The following is a 24,366-nucleotide window of genomic DNA, read 5'->3' as shown; positions in this document are numbered from 1 at the left end:
AGTTTAAGAAAGTTTACAAGTTAAGTGAAAGAAACTTCATTATTCATTTATATGTACATGTACATTTCTTCATTAAAAACATGTCTTTCTGCATAATTTAGACTAACTTTGTGAGTTTTTTGAGGGCTGGAACCAATTAAAATTATTTACATTAATTCCTATGGGGAAAAGTCGTTCGAGATAAGAGCTGCTCGACTTAAGAGCCCAGGTCCGGAACGAATTAAACTCGTATCTCGAGGTACCACTGTACATAAATAATTCGAATCCTTCCATTCCTCACTGTCCAGTCAGAGCTGAAGAAAATTCTTGGCCTGGATGCAGGGGTGAAATTCACTTACCTTCCATACAGGTTCACAAATGTGTTTACAAACTGTCATCTGCACATGCGCAAAGCTTTCCGTGCATGCGCAGAGCCTGAAAATCGTCACAAAAAAGGGACATCCTGATGTCCGTGTGGGTGGGCGAGGCCTTGAACAGTCGGCCCTACCAGTTTGCATGAGCAGGATAGAAGCGGCTGGATTTTACCGTGATGGGAAGCAACCTAGAAAGTCCAATTGCCTCTTGAAAAAGCACTTTTGGGACAACCATGGCATGGCATAGATGGTCGACATCTATGGAATTCTAATGAAAGTGCTCTAATAATCCTTTTTTATGATTTCAAGGCAGCTAATAACGCAGCAGAGAGGTCTAGTTCATAACATCCCAAAGAACATCACTCAAACAGCAGTAGAAATAACACAGAGTTTAATGCAATAGATATTTGATCTGAAATCGCTCCAGAAAGGCCAGTGGTATTCCTAAACGAAGAAATTATTTTAAATGAAAGCACTCTTGTAATGTAGCATCAGGCACCTTAGTTAAAGAAGTTATTCTGGACTCATCTTCTTTCTATTGCTTAGTCTATTAAAAGTTATTATTCATTGATAAACAGGACAGAGCAGAATAAAACAATCCGTTTACTCTTCAAAGTAATAAAAGGACCACAAAAACTGGTCAGTATTCTTATTCAATGGATGAACGTAAGCAGAATATGAAAGAGAAGTATACACTAAGTTACCTACGCTACATCTATGGCCATTTCATACGTTTCATTGCTTATTTCATTGCGATTGCCGTTAAGAAGAAGCCATACATTCCAAAAACTCGTGACATATACATTGGCAGAAGCCATAAACCATGAGAATAACAAGACTCGAGGGAACAAGGCTGACAAATACTACCCCCAGAGTGACTTTCTTCGATACCAGTAAGTAGATCCCTAAAGGTAAAGAACTAAAATACAGCAAGCCTAGCAACCAAACTAGGACTCGGATGGAAGTCTGGAAAAGCAAAGAAGTACAGTTCCACAGGGTCCAATGCTGGGGTACCGTTGCCACGGAATCAAACGTTGTAGGCCTGTAGAATTCCACCACCGGGGTGGAGTTGAGTGTTGGGGGGTTCTCTCTCTGTACTTCCATGATGGTAATCACCAGGCAGTTGGAGGAGGTGTGGGAAGGACTGACAAGGGAGGCCAACCTTTTGGGAGTCAACAAAAGTTCCGTAGGATTGTCCGGTAGGCACTTCTTGACCTTTCCTCCATAGGCCAAGTTGACCAGGATGTTATTATCGTCGGGAAGGCTACTCACCTCGTCATCAGGCAGGCATGTTTCAAACCTACAGAACGGGCAAACGATGACTCCCTGAGGAGATTCCCCAAAGTCTATGATCTTGCAAAGGCATTTGGCACACACTCTGTGGCAACACTCCAGGACTTTGGGTTTTCTCTGTCTCAGGTTATAGCGGTTGTAACAGATTTTGCATTCAAGCTCATCTGAGCCCTGGGACTCCAAGTTATCTTCTGCCAATAGGCTTGTCATTTCTTTTCAATATGCTGTAGACGTTTGGAGAAGGATGTCAGCCAAGCCCTTTATCTTCTTTAAATATATATATATATGTGTATCTCTGAAAGAATATGATTATCACATCACTTATATCCACCCAGATAAAGGGAAGCAACAATGGTATTCATTCATATTTATCTGCTTTATTCTTCAGGGCCTTTTATAATGTCCGGGTTTCTAAATATACGATGACATTTCTGCAGAGATAAAAGAAACAAGCATAATTAATGTGAAAATCCTTACATCTTTATTTAAAATCTTGCAAACTGTCACTGATAATACTTTATTTTGCAATCTTGTAATTCAGCATTGATGGTTTTGAGAGTTACAGTCTCAACCTGAAAGATAGAGAGAGTTGGGAAAAAGCTTCTGTACGCAGATAAAACAAATCTTATTCTGAGAAAAAAACATAATACAAAGGAATGTACTATTACTTATCTTGCATACAGGCTACAGATGTAACTTCTTAAAATTATAAAGTTATAATAGAAACCACAGAGAGATCTTATTTACAGAAATGTGTTCTTTTGAAAAGCATGTGAGAATACCAGGGTTGGCACAGCTTTTACATGATTTCACATTTATTGAAACGTGAAAGGCTTCACATTTATCAAAGGGAGCAAACCTGCAGGATTGAGTGCTCCCAAGCAAACTGTCCCTTGGTCCATCATCTGCTTCATTACTTATCTGATAATGGTGTTGGTACTCTATGCCCAACCCATGTGAGCCTCTTGTTCTTTATGCATCTTCACATAAAATTATTATAATATTGGCAGTGATGTTTTTAATTTACAGTGGTATCTCTACTTAAGAACTTTAAGTAATGCCTCTACTTAAGAACTTTTCTAGATAAGAACCGGGTGTTCAAGATTTTTTTTGCCTCTACTTAAGAACCATTTTCTACTTAAGAACTTGAGCCTGGAAAAATTTCGCAGGAAATTTGAGAGTGGCATGAAGGCCTGGTCAGTTTTTATTTATTTATTTATTTCTTAGATTTGTATGCCGCCCCTCTCCGAAGACTCTGCCATTCCCTCTTTAATCCCGGCCATCTCAGGCTTTTCTGGGCTGCCAGAAGAGCCTTTCGGTGGCGCTTAAGGAGGATTTGGCAGCCCAGAGCGAACGGAGCGTTTTCCTTTCTCTGGGCGCTTGGAAAGGGAATAAACCACTTCGCTGTGCTGACTCCCTCATGCTGCCTCCCATACGCGAGGTTGCCTCCCGGAGCATCTGGGTGCAGAAAGGCAAAAGGGGACATTTTGCGTCGGTCAGATCAACTCGGCTCAGAGTCCCTCTTTTTTTTTGTTAAGCCTTAAAGTTTTGGATTTTTTTTATTCCCCTCCCCTCCCCTTCTTCCTTTGGCAGTGACTGTCCTCAGCCTCCCACCCAAATTCCGAGCTTTTATTTCTTTCCTAATGGGTTTGCACGCATTATTTGCTTTTACATTGATTACTATGGGAAAAATTGCTTCTACTTAAGAACCTGGTCACGGAACGAATTAAGTTCTTAAGTAGAGGTATCACTGTATTTCCAAAGAGACCCAAACATAGAATTTTACTTTCTCCTTAATAAGTTGCCTGTTAGATATTTGTAATTGAAATATCCACTGCAACCCCAATGTTCCTTTTCTATCCTGCCACTGTGTCACAACATCGACATCACCTAGTTGCCTATAGATACATGCATTTATCTTTTAGTGGATAGAAGCCGAGAGGAGGAAAGATCACCTATATTTTCAGTTAGTTGTCTTCCCATAGGAAAACTCTTACTGGCAACAGGGAAGAGAGAGTTGGAAATTTAAAGAAAAACTTTCGGAAGGATGGCAGTGGGGAGTGAAATGCCAAACCAAAACAGATTTTTGGTAGTGTTGGCAAATCTTATTGGTTCCAAAACCTCTTGAAGGAGGTCTGGATAAAGATCCAAAAAGTATTGAAGAAAGAAAGAAGAGGCTATGACAGACAGATCTTCCCAATGTTAGATGGAGGCAGAAGAAAGTCAGAATTGTATAGGAGCCTGCCAGCCAGCAACATTAACTCCTTAACTCTAAGCAGGAAGCCGGAATCCAGAAATAGCACTGTGCATATTGAGTGAGCATGTGGTCTGCTTACATGTCCATCCAGGGATGGTTAACTTTAATATGCATGGCCAGAGGCACACAAATCAAGCTGTTGTTTTATAGCCTTGCCAGCATTTTGCTATGGTTTATCAGAAACGGAGAGAGGCACGAAAGTACGGGAAAGTGATCAATCATGCAGTAATGAAATAGCTGTCTGAAGTGCTTTGTATGCATAAAATCAAAACGAAGAACTTGCTTTGCCTTGCTAATACAAGGGCAGAGAAAAATTCACAAGAAGGTGTGTTGTGAAGTGGATCAAGACCCATGAGCCCACAAAGCTTTAAGGCTGTTACCATCGTTTCTGATTTCACAACTGTATGGTTTTGTTTTATACTGTCATTTTTACAGTGAAATGTCTGTTTTTGCAATCAACATGTACCCTTCGGAGCAAACTGTACAAAATAATTTGACATCACCGATGCAACACCCATTTATAGAAACATAGAAACATAGAAGACTGACGGCAGAAAAAGACCTCATGGTCCATCTAGTCTGCCCTTATACTATTTCCTGTATTTTATCTTACAATGGATATATGTTTATCCCAGGCATGTTTAAATTCAGTTACTGTGGATTTACCAACCACGTCTGCTGGAAGTTTGTTCCAAGGATCTACTACTCTTTCAGTAAAATAATATTTTCTCATGTTGCTTTTGATCTTTCCCCCAACTAACTTCAAATTGTGTCCCCTTGTTCTTGTGTTCTCTTTCCTATTAAAAACACTTCCCTCCTGAACCTTATTTAACCCTTTGACATATTTAAATGTTTCGATCATGTCCCCCTTTCCCTTCTGTCCTCCAGACTATACAGATCGAGTTCATTAAGTCTTTCCTGATACGTTTTATGCTTAAGATCTTCCACCATTCTTGAAGCCCGTCTTTGGACCCGTTAAATTTTGTCAATATCTTTTTGTAGGTGAGGTCTCCAGAACTGAACACAGTATCCCAAATATGGTCTCACCAGCGCTCTATATAAGGGGATCACAATCTCCCTCTTCCTGCTTGTTATACCTCTAGCTATGCAGCCAAGCATCCTACTTGCTTTTCCTACCGCCCGACCATACTGCTCACCCATTTTGAGACTGTCAGAAATCACTACCCCTAAATCCTTCTCTTCTGAAGTTATTAACAAATTAAAAAGCCAAATTGAGACAAATACCCTGTTTCCCCGAAAATATGTGACCCCCGAAAGTAAGACATCGGAGAGGTTTCGTAGAATTGCCTAATATAAGGCATCCCCCGAAAGTAAGACACAGGAGATGTTTCATTTCGCAGCATTCCTGAACAGAACATATATGACACTGGTGTCCATAAATTGCATCCCCAAACGCTGCATGAATCAGATTTAAAACACATCCCACATGGTAGTAGTACATAATGGTATGGTAGTAGTAAGAAATTCTTGATAGGATTCACAGTTTGCATGGTTATGCTGGTTTGTGATGACAACTACTGTACAGTATATAATAAATGTTCATTTTATTGGTTCAGCCTTCTGCCGCACGAATCCCAGCAACCGGTTAGGTCCCACAGAGTCGACCTTCTCCGGGTCCCGTCAACTAAACAATGTCATTTGGCAGGACCCAGGAGAAGAGCCTTCTCTGTGGCGGCCCCGACCCTCTGGAACCAGCTCCCCCTGGAGATCAGAACTGCCCCCACCCTCCTTGCCTTTCGTAAAGTTCTTAAGACCCATCTCTGCCATCAGGCATGGGGGAACTGAGACATCTCCCCCAGGCCTATACAGTTTATACATGGTATGTTTGTGTGTATGCTTGCTTTTAATAATGGGTTTTTTAGTGTTTTTTAAATTATTAGATTTGTTCTTACATTGTCTTTGTTATTGTTATGAGCCGCCCTGAGTCTACGGAGAGGGGCGGCATACAAATCTAATAATAATAATAATAATAATAATAATAATAATAATAATAATAATAATAATATGTGAATTCTTCTTCATTAAAAAAAAATAAGACATCCCCTGAAAATAAGACGTAGCACATCTTTGGGAGCAAAAATTAATATAAGACACTGTCTTATTTTCGGGAAAACAGGGTAATGGTGGCAAGAAACAAACTAAAAACGAAACTGCATTATTTCTTTAGCTCTTCCGCAATCTCTTTATCCTCATTTTTTGGCACATTTACTTCCCTTGATGTCTCTATAGTTGGCTTCCTGTTTTTTTCCGAAGTGGCATTTAAGCTTAAGTAACAAAACTCCCAAGCTTTCATTAGCATTATAACGTTAAGTCCATTAATTTAAAATTGATCTTAGTGACACAATTGTAATTTGTAAAGGAAAAAAAATAGGTCATGATGTACAGATTGTAAGAATCAAAGCATCAGCAAACAGGGGAACTGGATGTTGGGGTTTTTACCATTTAATGTACTATTGGAAAAGGGAATCTGGAAAATCTTTTATGACAGGGATACTGTGATGTGACAAACCTAAGGTTAATGTAGATTTTAAACTCATTATGCTAGATGAGTCATTTTTAGAGTATGCAATAAATATAAACCTAGGTTGTGCCTGAAAACGATTTTGTGACTTTCAGTGCAAGAAGAATTTTATAGAAAAGAAATGATAAGTAAAGACTAGTGATGGGCGAACCAAACCCGCACAATTCGGGTCTGTACCGAATTTTGCGGTGTTTGGTATGCCGAACAGGAACCCAAAATTTTTTGAAACTTCGGGCAAAGTTTGGGGTCGCGTTCGGCGTTCGGAGCTTTGATGTCACCGGCAGGTTGCTAAGGACGCCAAGGTGATCACTTCCTGGATTCCATGCAAATCTAATAAATAATAATAATAATAATAATAATAATAATAATAATACTGTAATAATAATAATAATAATAATAATAATAATAATAATAATAATATTTTTAAAAATTTTGTATTATGCTTTTTTGCTTTAAGCCACCCTGGGTCTACGAGGAGAAGGGTGGCGTATACATTTAATAAATAAACAAATTGAAACCCACTACTGCTCCACTTGCATATTTCCCAGTTGTCTTCCCCACTTTCTTTCTAGGGAAGCCGGCAGAGGAGATTGCAAATGGTGATCACATGCTTGCAGGGTATTTGGCTACCAGTCATAAAAGAAAGCCAGTTGTCAAGTATCTAAAATGCAGGAAGTGGCAGCCAACCCAATGTTTTACCATGGCAGAAGCACCTTTTCCCAGGCCATTGAAACTTTGAATGTTGTTAGGTGATTGGTTGTAAGTTGAAGATTAGCTATATGTACAAAGGAAGAGTGGTTGATGAAGATTATAGAATTTGCAGAGATGATTCTTTGATTAGATTAGCAATTAGGTTGTTATAGAAATTAGCAATACTGTACTAGCAACACTTACATACAGTGATGGGCTACCAAAATTTTTACTACCACACAGTGGGCGTGGCTCATGCATTGTGTTTCAACATCTTTCAGGGCAAATTGAGGGCTCTGGGGTGCAGCTCCAAATTTTACTATGGGTACTGCGTTCCTGACCACACCCGTAGGAGCCCATCACTGCTTACATACATACAAGCAATATGCATTTGAAGGGTTCTGAGTAGCGTTGGGCAAACCCAACGAAGTTCGGGTTTGGCGAAGTCACCCGAACTTTGCCGTGAAGTTCGGGTGAGTTCGCCGAACCTGAACCCGAACTTTTGCTTGCAGCAAGCTGCTGTGGCGTCCTTTTCTGTAAAAATAAACAAGGAGGTGGGGAATTCTTTGCAGGTTCGGTTCGCCCAACACTCGTTCTGAGAAGTACTAGAGACAATATGATATCTAATGGTAGAACAGCACTAATATGATATATTTCAAATCTTGTCTCATAGAAAACACTAGTTTCCAACAGATATTCTGTGATCAATAATGGTAAGGCAACTGAAATTCTGTGTACGGACTTCTGGGACTCAATTATACATGGAGCTACCTTTGAAGAGTGTTTGGAAACTTCAAATCATCCAAAATGCAACCGCACGAGCAGTTATGGGCCTCCCATGGCATACCCATATTTCACCATAACTCCGTGGACTGCATTGGCTGCCGACTAGTTTCTGGACACAATTCAAAGTGTTGGTTATGACCTACAAAGTCCTACATGGCATCGGACTAGATTAACTCCAAGACTGCCTTCTGTACCACAAATCCCAGCATGCGGTCAAGTCCCACAGAGTTAGCCTCCTGAGGGTCCCATCAACCAGACAATGTTAGTTGGTGGGACCTAGGGGAAGAGCCTTCTGGGGGGGGGGCAGCCCTCTGGAATCAGCTCCCCCCGGAGATTCGCACTGACCCCACCCTCCTTGCCTTCAGAAAAAGTTTAAAGATTCATCTATGTCGCCAGGTCTGGTGTCATTACATCTTTCCCCTGACTAACGAGTGTTTTAGTGTATTTTCACAGAGTGAATGCTAATGAATGCTTTTAATAATATTAGAACTTTTAGCTTTCTTAATTATATTAATTGGATCTAGATGTATTGTTATGTTTTATTTGATATGTTGTGAGCCACCCCAAGTCCTCGGAGTGGGGCAGCATACGAATTCAACAAATAAATAAATAAATTATTTGTGGCAGATTAAATACATTTCAGATGGTTTGAGAGCTTGGATGAAGTAATACAACATGGAGTATTGCAATATATAAGCAGAATAATGTTGTATATAAAATTAGTATAGCTCAATAGGAATAATAAAATATTTTATTTCAGCCTGTCTTTGAGAAACAAACTTTGGATCACCCCTTCCCTTCTTAGATTTTATATTCTTAGAAATTATGTCAGTTTTACAATTGCAAGCCAAATTATGCTGCCCAGTAACTTTATGCGCAGATCTGGATTAATTTAGAGTTCAATTAATACCAGATCATTTGTTGTTTTCTACAGATGTATCACATATCTGTTCAGGAATCACATTTTTAAAATGGGTCTTTATCAGAAATCAGACAAAATCAGAGTATTCTACAGCTTTCATTCTTTGGAAGCAAATGACAACGCTTCCATTCATTTTGTTACACTATTCAGAACATAGTATATAAGAGGGTTATAAACATATGTGGAAATATGATAAAGTCATAAAACTTCATTTGAAACATAAGAGAGAAACTGATACTTGCTGGTAAAGCTTTTACCTATCCTTATCTCAAATACCGTATTGTGTCCAGCAGATCTTACAAAATGACCAATCTTTTAAAAACTGCAACAGAGGAATATATTGTATGATTATTTTTTAGAGGTTTTTTTGCCTGAAGAAACCTATTATAAATGATCACAAAGGCTAATGAAAATAAGAAAAAAGAAAGTGTAGCATCACAAATGCTAGGATTGCTGGATTGTAGCTATGATCCAATTAATGTTGGATTAATGGATGAGTGGATAGACAATGTTAGTGGATAGTCTTAGTGGATAGTTAGACAATGTGGAGGGAATTATTTGTTTAACAGGTGATGGCATTTGGGAAAAACTGTTCTTGTGTCTAGTTGTCTTGGTGTGCAGTGCTCTATAACACCATTTTGAGGCCAGGAAGTGAAACAATTTATGTCCAGGATGTGAGGGGTCAGTAAATATTTTCACATCCCTCTTTTTGACTCATGCAGTATACAGGTCCTCAATGGAAGGCAGGTCGGCAGTAATTGTTTTTCTCTGCAGTTTTAATTATCCTCTGAAGTCTGTGTCTGTCTTGTTGGGTTGCAGAACCAAACTAGACAGTTATAGAGGTGCAGATGACGGACTCAATAATTCCTCTGTAGAACTGTATCAGCAGCTCCTTGGGCAGTTTGAGTCTCCCGAGTAGGCATAGAAAGAACATTCAAACATTCCTTTTTGATGAGGTTTTTGATGTTAGGTGACCATTTAAGGTCTCGCGATATGACAGAACCTAGAAATTTGAAGAAATATTTTGAAAGAATTTTATTTTGACCCAATCAAAAACCTTTATTATTAGACCCAGCAGTCTTAACTGTTCAAGTGAAAGCTTTTTGTATCCAGAGCTTTCTCAGATCTAGACAGTAGTTTGTTTATTTGTGATAGAAGCATCACAATTAAAATAAGGCATACTATATGACATGGGTGTCAAACTCTCTGCATCACTGTAACATTTCCCCCCTCCGCGGTGTTTGGGTGGGCATGGCCTGTGTGTGACACATCTGGCCTGCGGGCTGCCAGTTTGACACCCCTGCTCTATGACATAAAGTTTAAAATATAAAATACAAGATTTAAATTGTAGAAATCTAAATAGTAGTGATAAACCAAAGCAGGAGGAATGACAATAAAATTTTATTTAAGAGAGCAAAAACAAGTACAGTTGATCGCCGAAAATCCAGAATTGTGAAGTGTAATTACAAAAACTTCTTCACTTGGTCCTTGAACAAGGGTAACATTTCTTTGCTGCTCAATTCCAGTTGCCCGATTTTATAGATGAGTCTGAAAAACAAACAGTACCACTTCTTCAAGATTTCAATTCACAAGCAGCATTAGCATTTGTTCTGCAGTCTGGAAAGAAGGAAGCTGTTGCAGAAAGCTCAAAAGATTAGGAACTCAGGACAGGAAGGAATTCTTGAATTGGTGCATTTGTATTGCTAATGTCTTAAGTCACTATGCAGCTGTTTCTTGGCAAACGAGGAATCTTAATGAGACCATGGCCAAAAGAATGCTGGTTAGAGGCAAACATCTAAGGGAAAAACTGTTTTGTCAGATATCCAAGTAAGAGTTCATAACATTTGGAATACTGTGTTCAGTTCTGGAGACCTCACCTACAAAAAGATATTGACAAAATTGAACGGGTCCAAAGACGGGCTACAAAAATGGTGGAAGGTCTTAAGCATAAAACGTATCAGGAAAGACTTAATGAACTCAATCTGTATAGTCTGGAGGACAGAAGGAAAAGGGGGGACATGATCGAAACATTTAAATATGTTAAAGGGTTAGATAAGGTTCAGGAGGGAAGTGTTTTTAATAGCAAATTGAACACAAGAACAAGGGGACACAATCTGAAGTTAGTTGGGGGAAAGATCAAAAGCAACATGAGAAAATATTATTTTACTGAAAGAGTAGTAGACCCTTGGAACAAACTTCCAGCAGACGTGGTTGGTAAATCCACAGTAACTGAATTTAAACATGCCTGGGATAAACATATATCCACTGTAAGATAAAATGCAGGAAATAGTATAAGGGCAGACTAGATGGACCATGAGGTCTTTTTCTGCCGTCAGTCTTCTATGTTTCTATAACTTTGGGATAACAATAGCAGTAGCATTTAGACATACATACTGCTTCATAGTGCTTTTACAGTCCTCTCCAAATGGTTGACAGAGTCAGCATATTGCCCCCAACAATCTGGGTCCTCATTTTACCTACCTGGGAAGGATGGAAGGCTGAGTCAACCTTGAGCCGGTGGTGAGATTTGAACTGCTGAACTACAGCTAGGAGCTAGGAGCTAGCTGAAGTAGTCTGCAGTGCTGCGCTCTAACCACTGCACCACCCCGGCTCATGAGGTATGTCATGTGATGATTCCCTAAAGTGAGTTAATGTATTTTGTAATGTATTCCATCCATTTAGTTTTTAAATATTAGATTTGTATTGTACATTGTTTTCTACTATTGTTGTGAGCCACCCCGAGTCTATGGAGAGGGGCGGCATACAAATTTAATAAATATTATTATTAATATAATAATAAATAATAATAATAATAATTATAATTATTATTACTTCACTGGCTTATGCCTATGCAATGACTCTGGCATAAGCCAGTGAAAGTGGTCCCAGTGGTACTTGGCATGCTGGGCGCAGTACCAAAGGATCTCAGCGGACATTTGAAAACTATCGGAATTGACAAAATCTCCATCTGTCAATTGCAAAAGTCCGGTTTACTGGGATCGGCAAACATAATTCGCCGCTACATCACGCAGTCCTAGGTGCTTGGGAAGTGCCCGACTGGTGATGAAATACAAAATCCAGCATAGTGATCTCTTTTGCTGTGTTGTACTGACATAATAATAATAATAATAATAATAATAATAATAATAATAATAATAATAATATAATGATTTTATTGGATTAATGAAAACAAGGGAACTTTTAATGAGTAAATGTCCATACAACTTTATGAAACAAAATGATGTTATTGGAAATAAATACATTTGCCATGGACAGGATAGCCATACTACTTTTGGCATACAGTAATTATAGAAATCCCGATTCCACTTCAAAGGCAATTGCTCTCATTCACCAGAGTCCAGGAAAAAAAAGAAAAGAAAAAGGTGTTTCTTTTAATCTGTTCTTAAATTGATGCAGTTTGCAAAACACCAGTAGCCTGTAAATTGCTTGTGGCATTCTCCCTCCTAGGGTAATCAGATTGAGATCACAAATGCTGCCCTCGCCCTTTCCTCCTTCCTTTTCATTGCGATCCTCTCTGCTGATTGAGCGTCAGGTCAGACGGTCAGCAGTTTGCATAGAATCCTCATGCCTTCCAGGCATTATTCCTCCTCCAATCAACCATGAAAAGGTTGAAAGGTAAATGCAGTACGTTGAAAACAAGAAAGAACAGTGTGATTTCATACAAGTCTCTAGAACAGTGATGGGGAACCTTTTTTTTTGCTCAGGTGCCAAAAAGGCTCGTGTGCGCGAGATAGCACCTGCGCGCATGCCATCATCCATAATGCAGTGCCCCCTGTGCATACGTGCCCAACCCCCCCTGCATTGCCCCTTGCATATGTGCAGGTCTTGCGGAAGCTTCTGGACTTCCGTTGGGCTTTTTTTTTGCCCTCCCCAGGCTTCAGGGGAAGCCTCTAGAGCAGTGATGGCAAACCTTTTTTTCCTCGGGTGCTGAAAGGTGCATTCTATTTCACATATATGAGTGCCCACACCCATAATTCAATGCCTGGCGATGGCAAAAACAGCTCGCCCCGCCCCCCGGAGGTCCTCTGGAGGCTGGAAACGGCCTGCTTCTGGTGGGCCCAGTAGGCTCATGTTTCACCCTCCCCAGGCTCCAAAGGTTTCCCTGGAGCTAGGAGAAAATAAAAACGCCCTCCCTCAATCCCCCGGAGGCTCTCTGGAAGCCAAAAACGCCCTCCCAGAGCCTCTGTGCAGGCCAAAAATCAGTTGGCCAGCATACACATGCACGTTGGAGCTAAGCTAGGGCAACGGCTTGCGTGCCAGCAGATATGGCTTCGTGTGCCACCTGTGGCGCCAGTGCTATAGGTTCACCATCACTGCTCTAGAGCAGTGTTTTTCAACCAGTGTGCCGTGGCACACTAGTGTGCCGTGAGACATGATCAGGTGTGCAGTGGAGAAAATTAAACATGGTTCCCCAAACTACAGCCTGCGTGCCGGATACAGCCTGCAGAGGCCATTAATCCGGCCTGCCACCAGCCGCCTCCATCCAAACATAAACATTCCCCTCACAATCCCTCCAGCTATCAATGACAGGAAGAGTGGAGGCACAGGGAATGTTCACTGACCAATCACCTTCTAGGATTCATCCTGACCATTAGTGATGAACCAATAGCAGGCCGCCTCTCATCCACACCCAGGAAGGTCCCAGCTGGGGCTGCTGTGCACTTGTCACTGTGTGGCTGCGGCGAGTAGTTGAAGCTGCTACTCCTCCCCATGATCTCGATTTCTAATCCTGATCAGGACTGGAGGTAAATGTTGCCACCACTAGATGAAGACTGAGCGTCAGCTGGTTATGTCTATCCTGATGGTGTATATAATATGTACTGTGTTAGAGTGTCATTTTGTGTCATTTTGGTTGGTGGTGTACCCCAGGATTTTGTAAATGTAAAAAGCTTGCCGTGGCTCAAAAAAGGTTGAAAATCACTGCTCTAGAGTCTGTGGATGGTGAAAAACGGGACAATGAGCCTACTGGAAGTTCAGAAATGAACTTCTGGTAGGCTCATTGGGCCATTTTTTCACCCTCCCCAAGCTACAGGAGACCTCCGGACTTCCGCTAGGCCTGTTTGGCTGTTTTTCACTCTCCCCGGGGTTTAGGAAAGCCTCCTGAACCGTCAGGATGGTGGAAAACTGGTCAATGGGTCAAACAGAAGTTTGTTTCAAAATTTTGGTTGGCCTCTTGGGCCATTTTCGCCATCCCCAAGCTTTAGGAGGCTTTCCTGAAGCCTGGGGAGAGCAAAAATAGCAGAAAAGAAGGCTGAAAATCAGCTGGCCAGAGTGTGCATGTGCGCTGAGGCTGACATAGAGCAATGCCTTGTGTGACTTCAGATATGGCTTCATGTTCCACCTGTGACATACATGCCATAGGTTCACCATCATTATGATAGATTATTATATTTATTTTGAATTTAACTCCGAAACTAAATGGCAGCCAGATGGGTCTCTTCAAAACTACAACTTAGTTCATATTACAATATAATACGAGAATAGGTATAATAATATGAATTAGGTTGGTCCTTTCATCTACCTATTTGTGGTGCAGATATTGCCCAGTTTACAATCATTTATCTAGTGACTCTTTGAAGTTACAACGGCACTGACCGATGATCATTTTTCACAATTACAACCGTTGAAGCATCCCCATAATCACATGATCAGAATTCAGATGCTTGGCAACTGTTTTATATCTGTGATGTTATTAATATTATTTATTGGATTTCTATGCTGCCCCTCTCCGTAGACTCGGGGCGGCTAACAACAATGATAAAAACAGCATGTAACAATCCAATACTAAAACAACTACAAACCCTTATTAAAAAACCAAACATACACACAAACATACCATGCATAAATTGTAATGGCCTAGGGGGTAGGAATATCTCAACTCCCCCACGCCTGGCGATATAAGTGAGTCTTGAGTAGTTTATGAAAGACAGGGAGGGTGGGGGCAGTTCTAATCTCCGGGGGGAATTGGTTCCAGAGGACCGGGGCCACTACAGACAAGGCTCTTCCCCTAGGGCCTGCCAAACGACATTGTATAGTCGACGGTACCTGGAGAAGGCCAACTCTGTGGGACCTTATCGGTCGCTGGGATTCGTGCGGTAGCAGGCGGTTCCGGAGGTAATTTGGTCCAATGCCATGTAGGGCTTTACCAACACTTTGAATTGTGACCGAAACTGATCGGCAGCCAATGCAAGCCACGGAGTGTTGAAGAAATATGGGCGAATCTTGGAAGCCCCACGACGGCTCTCGCGGCTGCGTTCTGCACGATCTGAAGTTTCCGAACACTTTTCAAAGGTAGCCCCATGTAGAGAGCGTTGCAGTAATCGAACCTCGAGGTGATGAGGGCACGAGCGACTGTGAGCAATGACTCCCTGTCCAATGTTGCAGTATCCTGGGTGGGGTGGGGGCTCATGCCATCCCCTTTTGCAACCTTTTAACAAACAGAGTCAATGAGGAAGCCAGATTCATTTAAACAACCATGTTACTGGCTTAACAGCCACAACGATTCACTTAGCAACGGTGGCAAGAAAGATAATAAAATGGAGCCAAACTCACTTTACAACTTTTTTGCTTAGCAACATAATTGTTGGGCTCAATTGCGGTCGTAATTCGTGTACTTGACAATACTGCGATTTCTCAACCAAAGAAACTGCAGGCTTCTCAAGGAGAATCCCTCATAGAAGACAACTGAAATAAGATACTAGAGTATAATTTGGCCAGGTTATCCCTCTCCAGGAACATAGGTTGAGTTGAATTCATGCACCCTTTGTAACAGAAGCCATTTTGCTTCCAAATGATGGCTTACAAGCGCATGCTCCTTTGGGGAATGTGCAAATCCAGCAAAAGCAGTTAGTCCTAATTCCCAGTTAACCCCCTATGGCAGTGATGGTGAACCTTTTTTCCCCTTGGGTGCCAAAAACCCATGCGCACACTCTACTGCACATGTGCAAGTGCCCACACCCATATTTCAATTTGTATGCCGTCCCGAGTCTTCGGAGAGGGGCGGCATACAAATCTAATAAATTATTATTAGTGGGCCTTCTCCGGGTCCCGTCAACTAAACAATGTCAGTTGGCAGGGCCCAGGGGAAGAGCCTTCTCTGTGGCGCCCCCGGCCCTCTGGAACCAACTCCCCCCAGAGATTGGAATTGCCCCCACCCTCCTTGCCTTTCGTAAGCTCCTCAAAACCCACCTCTGCCGTCAGGCATGGGGGAACTAAGATAATATTTCCCCCTAGGCTTCTACAATTTATGCATGGTATGTTTGTATGTATGATTGGTTTTATAACAAGGGTTTTTAGCTGTTTTACTATTGGATTTTTACATTCTGTTTTTGTCACTGTTGTTAGCTGCCCCGAGTCCACAGAGAGGGGCGGCATACAAATCCAATCAATCAATCAATATTATTATTATTATTATTATTATTATTATTATTATTATTATTATTCAATGCCTGGGGAGGGTGAAAATGGCATCCCCCACCTGCCCTGGAGGCCAGAAACGACCTGTTTTCCAACTTCCGGTGGGCCCAGTAGGCCTGTTTTTCACCCTCCCCTGATTTCAGAGGCTTCTCTGGAACCAGGGTAGGGTAAAAATGCCGCCCCCATCGCCTTGGAGCCAAAAACGCCCTCACAGAGGCTCCATGTGAGCTGAAAATCAGCTGGCTGTTGAACACATGTGTGCTGGAGCTGAGCTAGGGCAACAGCTTACGTGCCAGGAGATATGTCTCCGCGTTCCATCTCTGGCACAAGTTCACAATCATTGCCCTATGGCCTATGCACAGGGACTAAATCTGAATCTGGGGTTCAGATCCGTCTTACTGATTTCTCCCGATTTAGATAATATCCAGAAATATATCACCAACTGAAGAAGACTGAAGCAATCGGTTCTTTAAATTCTTTATTTGGTTCAGCAGGAGAAAGCTCTTTTTGGAAAGTGACTTCGGCTCAGAACGCGACTGACTGAAAGAGTGTCAGAGCGCTCCTTATATACTTTCACTTTCCCGCCTAAACTCAACTGTCATTGTTTCAACCAATCAGAACGCTCAATCCACATTCAAATTATTTACATTGCTTCAATGCATATTTAACACCAGCTTATTCCATTTCCTCTCTTTCTCCTGACTTAGGTAACACACAGGGACATGTCACCCACATATTAAGGGCACTTGCTTTCCACAGTTGTCCCAACAATTTCATGTAGAGATGACTGTATCAGGGAGGGATCGTGCAGGCGATCTGTTCCCTTAACCACACTTGCCGTACGATGAGCATAGAGAGAAAGGAAGCAAATAGGTGGGAAAACACTGGATTCTCAAACTGCGGCAAGGGCTGATGGACAAATGAATGGAAGGCCGCAGCTGTGGACAAACAGCATAAAAGACTCAGTGTTCACAGGGTGGGGGAAGCCTCCTTAGCAGCACTAAGATGCGGCAATGAATGAGCCATGAAGAAGCCTCCTTTCAACATGTAACAGGTTGCTCATGGCTGCTCAGGGATGAGGGAAGACTGCCAAAGCAGCCGTCTCCCCCAGCACACTCAAAACAAGATGCCCTTGGCAAAAATTCCTCCTCAGCCTCAGAAGATAAGGGCTTTTCCTTCCTTATTTCATTTTGGGTTCATTTAATCTAGCATCTGACGTAAGTAGGACACTGATGGTGGACCACTGAATTTCCCTGTAATTATCATCATCATTATTATTCCTATTATTCTTCATTGCTTATTTGACCCCTATGACAATCATTAAGTGTTGTACCGCATGATTCTTGACAAATGTATTTTTTTCTTTTATGTGCGCTGAGAGCATATGCACCAAGACAAATTCCTTGTGTGTCCAATCACACTTGGCCAATAAAATTCTATTCTATTCTATTCTATTCCATTCCACTCCATTCCATTCTATTGTTTATATTAATGCCAAGGTAATGTTGTGCTTAAGGTGTTGAACTGACACCAGGGAACCCACCAAGGAGGGAGGGAAGTGATGGGTGCCCCATCACTGGAGCCTTTCAAGAAGCCACTTGTCTGAAATGGTATAAATCAGTAATGGTGAACCTATGGCATGGGTGCCACAGGCGGCACGCGGAGCCATATCTGCTGGCACGCGAACTGTTGCCCTAGCTCAGCTCCAACGTTCATGTGTGTGCTGGCCAGCTGATTTTTGACTCGCATAGAGACTCTGGGAGGTTTATTTATTTATTTATTTTGTCCAATACATAATACACATTGAAGAGAAAGATATGTAATAATATAAGTAAAGAATAGAATAGAAGAAAAGATATAAAAGTATAGGTGAACATATTTGAAAGGAAGAAAAGATAAATGAGATAAGGAGAGACAATTGGACCGGGGACAGAAGGCACACTGGTGCACTTATGCACGCCCCTTACTGACCTCTAAGGAACCTGGAGAGGTCAATCGTGGATAGTCTAAGGCAGCGGTCCCCAAACTACGGCCCGCGGGCCGGATGCGGCCCGCTGAGGTCATTTACCCGGCCCGTGGCAGCGTACGAGATTTTACCATCTATAATATACTAAGTTCCGAATGTCCTCTCCACTCTGCTGCCGAGCGTCTGGCGGCGGCAAGGAAGAGGAAAGCCAGGAGGGCGGGGAGGAAAGCACCCTATGGCAGAGCAGCAACAGTTCCTCTGAGAAAGAAATTGGCCAATTGCTTTCCTCCCCGCCCCCTGGCTTTCCGCCTCCTCCTCCTCCAGACGCTCAGCTGCAGACCGTCTTTGTCCCTCCAGTGCCGCTTTTTTGCTTTTTTTTTTTTTGCACCGGTGAGGTTTGCGCGCGCTTGGGCACTTTTGGCGTGTGGGGGGTCTGCTGCGGAGAGGGAGAGAGAGAGAGAGAGAAAGAGGGAGACATAGAAAGGGAGTGTGAGAGAGAAATAACGCAAGAAAGAGAGGGAGAGAGAGAGCGGGAGAGTGCTGCTTTTTTGCTTCTTCGCTGCCCGCGGGGAGCCTGGAAGCCCTGCAAGAGCGTCTGGAGGGGGCAGTAAACAAGACCGGCGGTGGCGGGCTCAAGAGCCGGTCTTGTTTACTGCCCCCTCCAGACGCTCTTGCAGGGCTTCCAGGCTCCCCGCGGGCAGTGAAGAAGCAAAAAAGCAGCACTCTCCCGCTCTCTCTCTCCCTCACCGGTGCAAAAAAAAAAACCGAACGGAGGCGGCGGCGGCGAGCTCAAGGAACCAAGAACCGGTCTTTCTCCGCGCTGAATTGTTGCAGCTTCTGAGGCCGCATCCGCCTCCGCCAAGGGACCAACAGCCGGTCCTTTTCGGACCGAGGCCGCCCACCGAGGAGATCCCTTCGCCTGGAGGCGGATGCGGCCTCAGAAGCTGCAACAATTCAGCGCGGAGAAAGACCGGCTCTTGGTTCCTTGAGCTCGCCGCCGCCGCCTCCGTTCGGGCGAAGGGATCTCCTTGGTGGGCGGCGGCGGCTGCAGCTTCAAGGGACCAACACCCGGTCCTCGTTGAGCTGAGCTTCCTTTGGCTTCCTTCGAGGCGGCAGGTGAGCTTTGCAGCTTTGCATCGAAGGAAGCCAAAGGAAGCTCAGCTTGGGGGCGGGCCTGAAGCAGCCACCGCCGCCTACTCCGCCCCGGGCTTCGGCTGCACTGGGCAGCTCTGGCGGGCGCGGGGCAGCAGGGCAAGCCGCGAAGGTGGCGCCGCCAAATGTGGGTCGAGCGGGGGGGGCACTAAGCAGTAGCCGTAAGGCGGCGGTGGGGCGGTTGGCTGCAAGGCACCGGCGCCGGCGGCTTGATGTGTTACGTACATTGCTGGCGCTGCGCTGGACATGGGGCTGGCACCTCCGTCCCGGCCCAGCCAGCGGGCCAGTGCCAGCCCTGTGCCCAGGCCCAGCGCAGCGCCAGCAATGTACTGCGACCCGACGTTGGTGCCACTGTCTTGGAGCTTCTGCTTGCAGCCGACTGGCTCGCGGCGCGTTGCAGGGCAGAAAAAAAAAGAAGAGAGGAAGGAAGAGAGAAGAAAAGGAGAGAGAGAGAGAAGGAAAGCATGAGAGAGAGGGAGAGAAAACAAGTGAGGGGGAGGGAATGTGAGAGAGAGAAAGAGAAAAATGAGAAAATGATGGAGGGAAAGAACGAGGGAGAGGGAAACAAAACAAATGAGACAGAAGGAAAAAAAGGGAGAGGGAAGAGAGAAGTGGAAAGGAGGGAAGGAGGGAGGGAGGGAAAGAAGAAGAAATGGAGGGAACAAGGAAGGAAGGAAGAATGAAATGAATTGAGGGGTGGAGGAAGGAAGGACTTTTTGGGGGGGGCGGTGTAAATTTTTTAAAAAAATTCTCTCATCGTACATTCAAACAATACAATGTACCATCTAATTTTCCCTGAATAAAATGCAGTATTTTGTCAGTAACTAATATCAATCATCAAAAAAGTTGCAAAAGTTTTTTTTTCTAATGTTGTGATCCAGGTACATACTTTTCTTTTAATTAAATTCCCTCCTTAATGTTCCTTCTAAAAGTACAACACCAATTATATTTCTAACTTAACCATTATGCCAAAGTGCTTTCTTCTTTCTTTATATATTTTTCTATAAATATTTTTATATATTTTTCTATAAACCAAGAAAACCTTGTATAACCAATCAGATGTTAACAAAAGAAAATTAAAAACAAAACATAAACATATATGAATCTCAGACTTCTTTCCCCCCCCAAATAGTACGTTCCCATTTTGTTTTTTACATTAAAACAAGGTATGTGCAGTGTGCATAGGGATTTGTTCATAGTTTTTTTTACAGTCCGGCCCTCCAACAGTCTGAGGGACAGTGAACTGGCCCCCTGTGTAAAAAGTTTGGGGACCCCTGGTCTAAGGGAAAAATGTTGGGGGTTAGGGGTTGACACTACTGAGTCAGGTAATGATTTCCACGCTTCGACAACTCGGTTGCTGAAGTCATATTTTTTACAGTCAAGTTTGGAGCGGTTAATATTAAGTTTGAATCTGTTGTGTGCTCTTGTGTTGTTGTGATTGAAGCTAAAGTAGTCATTGACAGGTAGAACGTTGCAGCATATGATCTTGTGGGCAATACTTAGATCATGTTTTAGGCGATGTAGTTCTAAGCTTTCTAGACCTAGGATTGATAGGGCATTCTGTTTCAAGTGGAGGAGTGAAGGGCTCTTCTGGTGAAGTATCTTTGGACATTTTCAAGGGTGTTGATGTCCGAGATGTGTTTTTGGCTTCCAGAGAGCCTCTGGGGGATGGTGTTTTTACCTTCCCCCCAGGCTCCGGGGAAGTCTTGGAGCCTGGGGAGGGTGAAACACGACCTTACTGGGCCACCAGAACATGGGAAACAGGCCATTTCCGGTCCTCCAGAAGGCCTCCGGGTGGTGGTGGAAGCTGTTTTTGCCCTCCCCAGGTATTGAATTATGGGTGCAGGCACTCGTGCATGCTCCTTCACCACCCGAGGAAAAAAAGGTTTGCCATCACTGGTATAGATTCTCCTGCTCATGTAGGGAATTGGACTAGACGACCTCAAGGTCCCTTCCAACTTTTTTTTATTCTACCGTGTTTCCCCCAAAATAAGACACTGTCTTATATTAATTTTTGCTCCAAAAGTTGTGCTACGTCTTATTTTCGGGGGGTGCCTTATATTTCTCAAATAAGACAAATTCACAGGCAGAAAAGCTTACACCTCCAAAGAAAGTGTACCGTACGGTACACTGATTACAGTACGGTACCTGTCAGTATGGCACCCCCGCACACAAACGACGGCACTTATATGGTACAACAGTACACTCCCGCTATTGCAGCTTCCGGCCACCAGAGGAACTACAGTCTACGCACTGTAGTGGAGACTGTAATGGCGGTGAGACAGCAGCAGACTGTGTCTGCTGTACTGGATGGTACAAAGCGATGGAAGGGGCCAGCAGGGGACGCCACATTATTACGGTACCGCTATGAACAGCTTTGAATGGTACCATATGTTTTTCCACCGTACCGTATGTAAACTTGACTACACCTTATTTTCGGTGGGTGCCTTTTATTAGCAAATTCTGCAAAACCTCTGACATGCCTTACTTTCAGGGTACGTCTTATTTTCGGGGAAACAGGGTATGTTCTAATTAATACGCAGTATTGCAGGCTAATTCTTTGCTGGCTCAAGGCTGACTCAACCTTCCATCCATCTGAGGTGGGTAAAATGAGGACTCAGATTGTTGGGGGCAATGTGCTGACTCTGTAAACCGATTAGAGAGGGCTGAAAAGCAAAGTATATAAGTCTAAGCATTGTTGCTGTTGCTAATTCAAATCCATCCTGGATTATCCTAACCCAAACTTTCTTTCTCAGCCCAACTAATCTCACTGGTTTATTGTTGTGGGGAGAAACAGAAGGATAGATAATAGATATAATCAATATTTGGGCCTTTTAGGACAGCTCCCTTCTAGCTCCCCATACAAATAATTCCTGGCTCAAAGATAGCACGGGGAACAGAATGAAATCTTGTGGAACACTATAATCCAATGCTATTGGGCTGAGGCATTGACAGCCAAAGATACACCCATCTATCTAAGTTGTAGAGTGGGACTATTGTGCAACTCTACTATCAACTCCCAAACCTACAGTATTGGTCCAGAAAGATTTCATAATCAATGCTATTATCAATAGCCATTGAGCAATGAAAGAGATTCACCAAAATCACATTCCCCTTTTGACTCTCTCTGTAAACAGAATCCAGTAGAATTGCATAAGCTTATTGCCCTCTTACCCAATTCTGAACGGCCTTATGGAAAAGACAGGATTTTAAGTAGCCCTTAATCAGTCAGAAGCAGAACAATTTTTTATTGATCTGCTCTTTCTGAGAAATTACATTCATTGGCTGCTGATTAGTTTCTGGACACAATTCAAAGTGTTGGTTATGACCTATAAAGCCTTACACGGCATAGGACCAGATTACCTCCGAGACCGCCTTCTGCTGCACGAATTCCAGTGCCCGGTCAGGTCCCACAGAGCTGCGTCCTTAGGGACCTAACAGCCAGACAATGTCGGCTGGCAGGACCTGGGGGAAGAGCCTTCTCTGTGGGGGCCCCGGCCCTCTGGAATCAGCTCCCCCCGGAGATTCGCACTGCCCCCACCCTCCTTGCCTTCCGAAAAATCTTAAAGACTCATCTTTGTCACCAGGCCTGGGGTCACTAGATCTTTCCCCCTGACCAACAAGTGTTTTTTAGTGTGTTTTGTGGAGTGAATGGTAATGAATGTTTTAAATTATATTAGGATTTTTAAGGTTTTTAATTGCATTAATTGGATTTAGATGTATTATATTTTTATATATGTTGTCCTTGGAGAGGGGCAGCATACAAATCCAATTAATAAATTATAAATAAATAACAGTTTTTTTTTTAAAAAAAAACTCTTTCCATTTATCTATGTAAAGGACAATGTATACATGAAATGTTGCATCGTGATTAAGGTGCAGAAATAGAGAAAAGGGGCTTCTTGTTAAATTAGGTAGAGAAAACCCCTACTGCAAGCGATTCTCTTTTTTTCTTTGTAGGATTAGAAAATCTTATGCTAGAATTGCAGCCATTTATTTTGAATTAATTAGATAGCCATCAACACCCCCTCCAACACACAAACCACTATCCAGTCTAGATAAAACTCCTACCTATAACAAAATAATTTATGTGAATAATTTATTTATTTATTTATTTATTTATTTATTTATTTAATTAATTAATTAATTAGATTTGTATGCCGCCCCTCTCCGTAGACTTGGGGCGGCTCACAGCAATGATAAAAACAATATACAATGAAAAATCTAATAGTTAGAATCTAAAATAACAATAATGCATTTAAAAAAGTCTAAAAAACAAGAAATCCCAATATATAAAACACATACATACAGTCATATCATACACACACACACACACACACACACACACACAACCCCCAACTATTAAGGATAGTATCTCAAAATACAAATTTTAATAAAACAGTAGAGAGTTACTATCAGGTGTGCTTCCATTCAAAGTCCAGGAAAGAAAACCCCCAACTCCATTTGATAGAGATGAGTACTTTTACATGACAAGAAGTGATAGCAATGAAAGGAAATCAAGTTCTGAGGCAAAAGGCGTGCAAGATGCATGTACAAAGAAACCCCAAACTCTCCCAAGTGACCCCCACTAGACCATCCATCCAATGCCCATGTCTCAAGATTTGAAGTGGGTGCACTGGCCGTTTGGTGTTCCACATCTGGGCTGCCAAAGCCATTGACCTTGAACAGGCTGTAAACAAGTCCATGATGCCTAGCTGTACCAGGCAGACAGTGATGAGAAAATTCCTCCCTAGCAATACTTGAAACTTCAAACAGGGCACTTGCCAGTACACTCCCCCCACCAAATAACTGACCTTCCCCCCCTCCGTTGTTCTGAGAGATGAGGCGAATAGGTGATAGGAAAAGCGGAGGCTGACAGTTACAATGTATTTTTAAACTTTAATTGCAATTTGTTTTGTAACTTAATTTAATACAGTGGTAACGCCTCTTCTAACGAACTTTTCAAGA

At 42.6% G+C, this 24,366-nt stretch overlaps 1 protein-coding gene across 1 annotated transcript in view; it reads right to left on the bottom strand.

Annotated features, from left to right (window-relative positions):
- Positions 1–794: 794 nt before the first annotated feature.
- RNF182 (ring finger protein 182) overlaps positions 795–24,366 on the bottom strand; it is a 46,767-nt gene continuing 23,195 nt past the window's right edge. Inside the window, exon 2 of the mRNA XM_070749118.1 lies at positions 795–2,077. Within this exon, the coding sequence (XP_070605219.1) occupies positions 1,116–1,856 (741 nt within the window). The 5' untranslated portion in view covers positions 1,857–2,077 and the 3' untranslated portion in view covers positions 795–1,115. The remainder of the gene's footprint in view (positions 2,078–24,366) is intronic.

Source organism: Erythrolamprus reginae, chromosome 3 (genome assembly GCF_031021105.1).
Source record: "Erythrolamprus reginae isolate rEryReg1 chromosome 3, rEryReg1.hap1, whole genome shotgun sequence".
NCBI classification, from domain to species: domain Eukaryota; kingdom Metazoa; phylum Chordata; class Lepidosauria; order Squamata; family Dipsadidae; genus Erythrolamprus; species Erythrolamprus reginae.
This window is presented reverse-complemented; position numbering and strand designations above follow the sequence as displayed.